Here is a 10,206-nt window from a genome sequence, read left to right as displayed (position 1 = left end):
GCAGTGGTTTTACTTCTATATCTTTATTTATGTATTACTTTATTTCGATAGTTATAATTTTAAATTTATATTTAAAATAAGGAAATAAATTAACTTTAATTTTTACTTCAGAATTTTATAATTTTTGTTTTTAGATCTATATTTCTTATAGGGAAATAAATTAACTTTTATTTTTATTTCAAAATTTTATAAATTTTAAATTTGTATTCAATATAAAGAAGCAAATTAACTTTGGGAAAAAAAAATATATATATATAACCCAAAATTCATACATAAAAAAAAAATAATTAGAGATGTCCCTTTTAGAGGTTTCAATGCTTGGATTTTCTGGATAGGTCTTCCTCCTTCAGGTCTCTGGCGTTATATTCTTCCGGAACTGTACCACCTGTCGTGTTCACTACAATTATACCTTCTTTAGGATATTATTTTAATTTAAAATATCCTTATGATTTTCAGAATTTATCTTGGTTACAGTCGGCGTGAAACCACCTGTCGTACCTTGATTTGGATATTTTTTTCATATAAAATATCCTTATTAATTTTAATAGTTATCTTAGTTACAGTCGGCGTGAAACCACCTGTCGTACTTTGATTTGGATATTTTTTTCATATAAAATATCTTTATTAATTTTAATAGTTATCTTAGTTACAGTCGGCGTGAAACCACCTGTCGTACTTTGATTTGGATATTTTTTCCATATAAAATATCTTTATTAATTTTAATAGTTATCTTAGTTACAGTCGGCGTGAAACCACCTGTCGTACTTTGATTTGGATATTTTTTCATATAAAATATCTTTATTATGCCTTTGTGCCTCTAGAGCTTAGTTGACTTGATCTTCCAAGGTGTATGTGCCTTTGAAGTAATATTGCAAGTCCTCGCATAAGTAAAATGCGCGTCTTATATACACACTCGACCGAGCTTTTGTGTAGCGTATCATTTTATTTACAGCTGATCTCACGTAATTCTTGTATATTTTTGCCGTTCTGATGTTCTATTTCATGTTTTGTGCGGTACTCAGCTTGGGTATTTATCTTCTCTTTAAGCTTCTCTTACGGCGAATATTTTGTTGTTTTCTTATGTTAACGCTGCTTTGTTTTGATTCTTACAAAACGTGTTTTAAAACTACATTCGGTCGGTGGTGGTTTTTTTTATTTACTCTTTGTTTGTTACGATAAATGAAATATTAAAAGTGCAAATATTTGATGAATATTTACAACATAAAAACAAGAAATATAATTAACAAATAAATAAGGTGAGTTTATTATTAATTTATTTAATTATATTTTTATATTTCATTTTAATATTATTTCAGCTTAGTTTGAGATGTTATTAAGGCTTGTAAGCGGTTTGGGTTTTGGTAAATGGTTGTGACTAAATATTTTAAATATTAATTAATCTATTTAATTCCAGATATTTGCAACATTTATTACCAGTGAGTCTACTTTTTCCAAGTTTGAACATAACCATATAAAAAGTGTGTCGTTTTATAAAAAACTGTGTTGTGTTGATGTGTTTTAGTTCGTGTTGTTATTGTTTTTAGTGCATGTTTATGTAGCGTTTATGTAGGTGGAAATTTAGTGTAAATTTCCATCCTTACATTTCCCTCCTTCTTCGGGAAAGTTAACTGGATCTGACCCACTACCTGCTTGAGTGATTTCTATTTCGTTTCTTTGAAGATTTAAACACTTTGTAAAACTTGTCTTGATGCGTGTTGATATAGTCGTGATCGCTCTGCTGGAGTTCACCTTGACTTTCCATTTGCTTTTGCTGAGTTCGATTGCTGGAAGAATTCCAACTTCCGAGACATTGTTCTTTTATTTGCATCATAGGGATATTTACTTTTTCTCTCAGTTGAGTAGAATTATCTTTTCCTTGATGTGAAACTTGTTGTGATTCTTGAATGGGACTTGGGGTTTTGTGAGTCATTCGATGTTGTGTAGTTTTATTTTCGATGACTTTAATCTCCTGTTGACATTGATCTGATTGCTTGACGGGCATTTCCTGTCGCGGTATTAGCGACGTCTCTGAGTGTACTTGATCTTGAGGTATGGAAAGTAACGATGTTCTTACTAATTTAGTCGATGGTCTCCTAAGTTGTTCTTCTTGAAGCGGTGGATTTCGTTGTGAATGTGCCTCTTGCACCTGTGTATATTCTTCAGTAGTTGTAACATGTTGGAGTCTTTGTGGTGGTGGTATTTGAAACGTCGGTTTATCTTGTATGACTTGGACTAGGTTAATTCTTTCTAGATTTCTTTTGTTTGGCGTCTCGCGTTGCCGTTCGTGCTGTAGTTGTTCGACATGTTGTTGAACTGGTAAAACTCGTGGATCTTGTCTGACTGACTGTTGCTTAGGTATTTCCGGAGTTTTATTGACAGGTTTTGGATTTTGTTTTCGCTGTATTTCTTCAATTTGCACCTGTTGTATCTCTTGCATTTGTATGAGTTCCTGTTGATGTAAATCACAAACTTCTGGAGTTTCTTTGCTTGGTCCTGGATCTTGCGATGGTACGAGACATTTGCATGACATCTGCTCTAAATAATTTTTACGTTGCTTCTGCTGTGTTATTATGCTTGGCTTAGGTAATAATTCTGTTGATGGACTGGTAATTCTAGTTCTTACTGCTGTTGTTTGCTTTGCCGCCGGTCGGTTCTGTTGCTTGTTCAAGATAGGTAGCTCTGATTTATGATGCTGGATAAGTTTATTCCGTATTGGTGTAGTGGGTATGCATCTCATAGTATTTTGCAATGACATCGTTTCTGGGGACTCCACTACGATGCACCTGCCCATAGTTTCTCCTCGTATACCGCCCCGATTTACTTTATGCTGTTCTCTGCGAAGCTCTTCGAAGTCATCAGCAAGTATTTTTAATTGCTCTAAGCTTGAAAAATCTCGACGTCTGATAAAGATTCGGTAGTCTGGGCTCATGTTTTGATATATTCGCTCTAATTGCGAATCTGGATTTGTGCAGGCTCGTCGCATAAGATTTTTGATGTCAATTAAATATGTTTTGAAATTCTCATTGGGTTTTTGATGGCGGGATATTACATCATCCTGTAAGTTTTCTAAATATCTAGCAGAAATAAAAAATGATAAGAAATCGAATTTGAAACGTGTCCAAAGTGACCAACGACAATTGTTATTGCGAAACCATTCTAGTGCTTCGCCTTCGAGGAGTAGAGGCATTGTTCGAGGAATTAGATTTACATCGATGTTGTACATGTCTGCTAGTTCTTCTATGTGTTCGATGAAATCTAATGTGTCCTTGCCACCGTGATATCGGAAGGACCATTTCTCTACGTATTCAATTGTCTGACGATAGGAGCACATTGGAGGATTTATTGAACTTTTCTCAGTCCCTGGTATTCCTCTTGATCCCACCGACATTGTTTCTTCTTTCGATTTATGTTACTATTTTATATCATCTAGTTTTTAGATTTTCTTTGCTTGACTACTATATTTCCATCACTATCTCAACGACCTTTGAATATTTTGGTCCCTGCTCGGGCGCCAACTGTAACGACCCCTTTTCCCGGTCGTTGCCTATTTGCTGAGGTATGCTCAGTCTCACCAAAGTCGTCACAATAAATTTATAGATTGTGACCAAAATATTCAAAGTGCAGTGGTTTTACTTCTATATCTTTATTTATGTATTACTTTATTTCGATAGTTATAATTTTAAATTTATATTTAAAATAAGGAAATAAATTAACTTTAATTTTTACTTCAGAATTTTATAATTTTTGTTTTTAGATCTATATTTCTTATAGGGAAATAAATTAACTTTTATTTTTATTTCAAAATTTTATAAATTTTAAATTTGTATTCAATATAAAGAAGCAAATTAACTTTGGGAAAAAAAAATATATATATATAACCCAAAATTCATACATAAAAAAAAAATAATTAGAGATGTCCCTTTTAGAGGTTTCAATGCTTGGATTTTCTGGATAGGTCTTCCTCCTTCAGGTCTCTGGCGTTATATTCTTCCGGAACTGTACCACCTGTCGTGTTCACTACAATTATACCTTCTTTAGGATATTATTTTAATTTAAAATATCCTTATGATTTTCAGAATTTATCTTGGTTACAGTCGGCGTGAAACCACCTGTCGTACCTTGATTTGGATATTTTTTTCATATAAAATATCCTTATTAATTTTAATAGTTATCTTAGTTACAGTCGGCGTGAAACCACCTGTCGTACTTTGATTTGGATATTTTTTTCATATAAAATATCTTTATTAATTTTAATAGTTATCTTAGTTACAGTCGGCGTGAAACCACCTGTCGTACTTTGATTTGGATATTTTTTCCATATAAAATATCTTTATTAATTTTAATAGTTATCTTAGTTACAGTCGGCGTGAAACCACCTGTCGTACTTTGATTTGGATATTTTTTCATATAAAATATCTTTATTATGCCTTTGTGCCTCTAGAGCTTAGTTGACTTGATCTTCCAAGGTGTATGTGCCTTTGAAGTAATATTGCAAGTCCTCGCATAAGTAAAATGCGCGTCTTATATACACACTCGACCGAGCTTTTGTGTAGCGTATCATTTTATTTACAGCTGATCTCACGTAATTCTTGTATATTTTTGCCGTTCTGATGTTCTATTTCATGTTTTGTGCGGTACTCAGCTTGGGTATTTATCTTCTCTTTAAGCTTCTCTTACGGCGAATATTTTGTTGTTTTCTTATGTTAACGCTGCTTTGTTTTGATTCTTACAAAACGTGTTTTAAAACTACATTCGGTCGGTGGTGGTTTTTTTTATTTACTCTTTGTTTGTTACGATAAATGAAATATTAAAAGTGCAAATATTTGATGAATATTTACAACATAAAAACAAGAAATATAATTAACAAATAAATAAGATGAGTTTATTATTAATTTATTTAATTATATTTTTATATTTCATTTTAATATTATTTCAGCTTAGTTTGAGATGTTATTAAGGCTTGTAAGCGGTTTGGGTTTTGGTAAATGGTTGTGACTAAATATTTTAAATATTAATTAATCTATTTAATTCCAGATATTTGCAACATTTATTACCAGTGAGTCTACTTTTTCCAAGTTTGAACATAACCATATAAAAAGTGTGTCGTTTTATAAAAAACTGTGTTGTGTTGATGTGTTTTAGTTCGTGTTGTTATTGTTTTTAGTGCATGTTTATGTAGCGTTTATGTAGGTGGAAATTTAGTGTAAATTTCCATCCTTACAATATGTATATAAACACCTAAGAAGGAAAATTATTTAATTGACTTATTAAAATTAATAAGTTCACACATATGTACAAATGTATATACAAACATACATATGTACCAAAAATTTGGATCAAAGCCCTTTTTTGATAAATACCTTTTTGTTTAAAAATATGTAGAATTACTTATATATGTATGTATTCAAATATTGATACAAAATGAATAAAACTTAATTTCAAGTGTAATAATAATAATGTAAACTTATGCACTTTATTAATCAAGTAACGAAGTATGGAATTGTAGCTAGTTAGTTCACCTTCTAACATTTGAATTGCTCAATTAATAAAAATCATCATCATCATAAAAATTTAGCATCAACAGCAACATATCAAAAAAAGTACCGTTACTTCTGAAACTAAATTTAATTCCAATAGTAAGTATGTAACCCTTTCCTCTCTATTCCCTCTAAATCAAAAAGAAACAAAATTTTGTAAATATATGTCCTTTCGTCTCGCAAAACAGAAAATAGTCAACATATAAATCACACAATCACCCAAACTAGCAAATTGAATAGAAAATATAGCAACAATTTGTATACTATGTCACACACCTTCTCATACGCACATTCAACAGCTCTTTCGTATGTTTCGAACACTTAAGATCATTGTGTTATACACAGCTTTTGTTTGTCTTAATTGTTCTACAATTCAAAACTGATTGTGCTTTTAGCTGGCTACTTGAGCTGGCTACCATGAAATCAAAAGGAGTAATTTTTTTGTTCTGCATTCGCAATCTGTGTATTATTTGTCTGTGCAGTTCCGAACAAGAAGTCAAGCGAAATAGTACGTGTGGCGCTTTATCAGTTTCGTTCGAATAAGCCTATACACAAAAAATTTACTGTTTATCAACAAACTTACGGTGAATACAGACGATATTAAAAGAATAAACAATTATAGAAAAAAAAAAAATTCTCTAAAAAATAACTTTATATCTATAATAAAAAAAAAACAGCTAAAGCAGACGAAAACATAAAGTGCTCTGTGGGCCTTTGCCCTCCATTACAATCATAATGTCACTTCCACCAGACATACAAAACCGGTTTCTAAACAACAATAATTATAATACAAGCGACCCAAAATATTTAATAATAACAAGGAACGATAAAAAATCACTAGAAAATGCATCACCTTTCTTAATCAAAAAAGTAATTGATTATACTTGCGGAGGAGAAGTGGAAACATGCAAAAAAACAAGAGCAGGTAGCTTGCTAATAAAAACTAAAAATTCTACCCAAGTACAAAAATTACTTAAATTAAATAAAATTGGAGATTATGAAGTAACAGCAACATTGCATAAATCACTGAACATATCAAAAGGCGTCATGTACTCTAACGAATTGCGAAATATCGACGAAAAGGTAATAGTTGTGGAACTGAAGACCCAAAAGGTTGTAGAAGTAAAAAAAATTCTGAAAAAACAAAATGAAATACTTGTAGAAACTGGCCTAATCATAATCTCTTTTGAAACACTTACAATTCCTGAAAAAATTATGATCGGCTACGAGGCTGTACGCGTGAGAAACTACATCCCGCTGCCATTACAATGCAGAAAATGCTGTCGATTTGGACACCCTACTACAGTCTGTAAAAGCGACTATATTTGCTCAAATTGCTCCAATAAATCACATTGCGAAGAAAACGAGGTGTGCACCCAAATTAAAAACTGCATCAACTGTAAAGACAACCCAGAATATAACAGTAATCACAATGCACGCGACAAAAATTGCCCAGTCTTCAAAAAACAACAAGAGATTACAGCAATAAAAACAACAGAAAAGGTAGATCATAAAACTGCTCTAGGGTTATACTTCAGCCGTCACATCTCTGAAAAACCTACTACGTATGCAAAAATGCTCACCACATCTCAGTCACCTAATATACTTCCAAAAACACAATCATCTAACACATCAACAGCTCAAATAAATTACAAAAATGGCAATAAAAACATCATAAGACAAAATCAAAATACTTCGATCGCATTAACTTCTAAAGGACTTCAATCCATTACAAAAAATAAACCAGACGACAAAAAAATATCATCCTCCCATGTAACAAAAAAGCAAAAAACTACCACGTCAATCAATACAGCAACATCACTACAACAGGCATCCAATCCGGTAACTTACAGATATCTTCTTGACGATCTAATGGATATTCACTCAGCCGACGAAACCAATGAAGCTTCTTCTAACACTACACTAGAAATAGAAAACCGTATGAAAGATAAGTCTAGCACTCCAAAAACATACTTAAAGGCAAATAACATCAATTCAACTAAACAAAAAAATAATAAGCAAACAAGTAAGACCAAAACGACACAAAACAGTGATAGCGATAGTATATAAAAACATATTTCGTTTTTTTCTCTATCTATATTTTATAACTAATAATTATTATATTATTATATTAGAATGAGTATTAAAATAATTCAATGGAACATAAATGGCTACATTAACAACTTTCAGTATTTGCAAATATTAATCAAAGAATACAATCCCAAAATAATCACCTTACAAGAAACTCATCTTCACTCCTTAACCAACATCCCTATCCCAATCAATTTTTCACTCTACAATCATAACTCCTCTACCCACAGTTTTGGTGGCGTAGGACTACTTATTCACAACTCCATACAACACAAACTAGCAAAACTTAATGAAGACATTGAAGCAATTGGTGCTATAATACTATCCACAAAAAAATTTACCATTATTTCAGCCTACATCCCTCCCAATAAACCATTTAAAATTCAACATCTCAGGAAAACTTTCGAGAATCTTCAAAAAAACGTATTAATTACAGGTGACTTTAATAGTTGGCACAAAAGCTGGGGTTCCCCAACTAACAATAGCAGAGGTAACACCATTTTCAAATTTTTAACACAATCCCCACTCTCCATCCTAAATGACAAGTCCCCTACACACTTTAGTACACATCATTCTTTCACACACGTTGACATAACCCTATCCACTCCATTATTAACGCTTCAAGCAAAATGGAAAACTGATACACAACTATACGGAAGTGATCATTTCCCTATTCATATTAACCTTTTTGAAACTAACAACCATCCCATAATGAAACCAAAACCAAAATTTAAAACTGACCTTGCTAACTGGGACCTATTTAAAAACCTTAACGAAATATACAACAACTCCAGACCAATTAGTAATAACATCAACAAAGAAACTGCAAACATTACAAAAATAATATTACAAAGTGCCAATCAAGCAATCCCTCAAACCCATCACAAGAAAAACATAAATAGAACAGTACCTTGGTGGGACTCTTCCCTACAAAATTTAAAAATTATTAAGAACAGGGAATGGTTAAAACTTAGACATGACATAAATGAAATTAATATTCTTAACTACAAAAAAGCTAACGCAAAACTAAAACGGGAGATTAAAATTAGAAAACGATTAAAGACTTTTCAATTCACCTCAGAAATATCTCCCCATACTCCGTCCGCAAAGATATGGAACAAAATAAACAACTTTTGTGGTTTAAAAACGCGGCACACAATACACTGTTTAGTTAACCCTAACCAACCATCTCAACCAGTTACTAACCAAAAAGAAATTTCACAGCTTCTTTGCGACAATTGGTCGCAACTCTCGGCAAACTCAAACTTTCCCTCAACTTTTCAGCAACACAAGCTAGCATCACTCTCTTCAAACACTCCAAACTCTCATTCAACCAATGCTAAGCTTCTAGAAAAAGAAATATCAATAATAGAACTAAATCAAGCGTTAAAGAAACTGACAGGTAAAACACCAGGTATAGACCGAATTAATTACGAAATGCTAAAAAATCTATCTCCCCTCATTACACACCGCCTAGTTAACCTCTTTAATTTAATATTAAACAACTATATACCTCAACAGTTCAAAATCAGTAATATTATACCAATACCAAAACCGAACACGGATAAAACTTGTTTAAACTCATATAAGCCCATATCCTTAAATCCTTGCATATCTAAATTACTGGAGAAAATAATAGCGAAAAGACTATGGTGGCTTGCTATAAAATGCAAGCTTCTGGATAGTCACCAAATGGGGTTTAGAAAAGGGAAGTCAATAGTTGATCCGCTAGTAATGCTAGACTATCTAACTACTACTACTCTAACAACCAAAGATCATATATCCATAATTTCCTTAGATTTCACCAAGGTCTTTGAAAAAATCGGCTCTCATACCATTATTGATGAACTCCGTAAATGGGAAATAGGTCCCAAAATACTCAATTATATTAAAAACTTTCTTAGCAACAGAAAAATAGTAGTCAAAGCTGGATCTTTCTCCTCCAATCATAAACCACTAGATAACGGGATACCACAAGGCTCACCAATATCAGTGATACTTTTTATGATCGCTTATAATAAATTATGTCAGATTATTAGAAAGCATAAAGAGTATCAATTTACAGCATACGCTGACGATTTCATTATTTACAAAAAATTAAACAAAAAAACCAATACTTTTAATATAGACAATCTACTTAAAGATATACTAAAGTGGTGCGATTACTCAGGGGCAAATCTTTCAACAAACAAATGCAAGCACCTGCACATATGCCGGAAGACTCACTGCGCATTACAAATTCAATCCAACCAATTTTCAATAGAAAACGTAGACTCACTCAAAATCCTGGGAATCATTATTACAAAAAAGTACAAATGGAACAAGCACATTGAAAATCTGGCGACAGAGAAAAATTCAACTGCAACCCAAAAACCCTTATTCAAGTCACTAAAGCAATCATCATGTCAAAAATAGATTACGGCCTTAATCTTTACGGGAATGCTCCCAAAACTATACTAAACAAACTAAAACCCACTTATCATACAGCCATAAGACTAGCACTTGGAGCACACCGTACCACTCCCATAAACAACCTCCTTTTTGAAGCAAACATCACGCCAATAAGCGACAGGATTAC

At 32.3% G+C, this 10,206-nt stretch overlaps 1 protein-coding gene across 1 annotated transcript; it reads right to left on the bottom strand.

Annotated features, from left to right (window-relative positions):
* Positions 1-1,267: 1,267 nt before the first annotated feature.
* On the bottom strand, positions 1,268-3,597 carry LOC119668556 (putative mediator of RNA polymerase II transcription subunit 26). The gene is made up of 2 exons (XM_038078108.1): positions 1,435-3,597; positions 1,268-1,375 (listed from the first exon to the last, which is right to left on the bottom strand). Exon 1 carries the CDS (start codon positions 3,386-3,388, stop codon positions 1,643-1,645), a length of 1,746 nt encoding a protein of 581 aa, XP_037934036.1. The 5' UTR covers positions 3,389-3,597; the 3' UTR covers positions 1,268-1,375; positions 1,435-1,642.
* Between the last annotated feature and the right edge of the window lie 6,609 nt (positions 3,598-10,206).

The sequence above is a fragment of the Teleopsis dalmanni genome, chromosome 1, assembly GCF_002237135.1.
Source record: "Teleopsis dalmanni isolate 2A chromosome 1, ASM223713v2, whole genome shotgun sequence".
Taxonomy (NCBI): domain Eukaryota; kingdom Metazoa; phylum Arthropoda; class Insecta; order Diptera; family Diopsidae; genus Teleopsis; species Teleopsis dalmanni.
The sequence above is the reverse complement of the archived record's forward strand: the minus strand, read 5'-3'. Positions and strand labels throughout refer to the sequence as shown.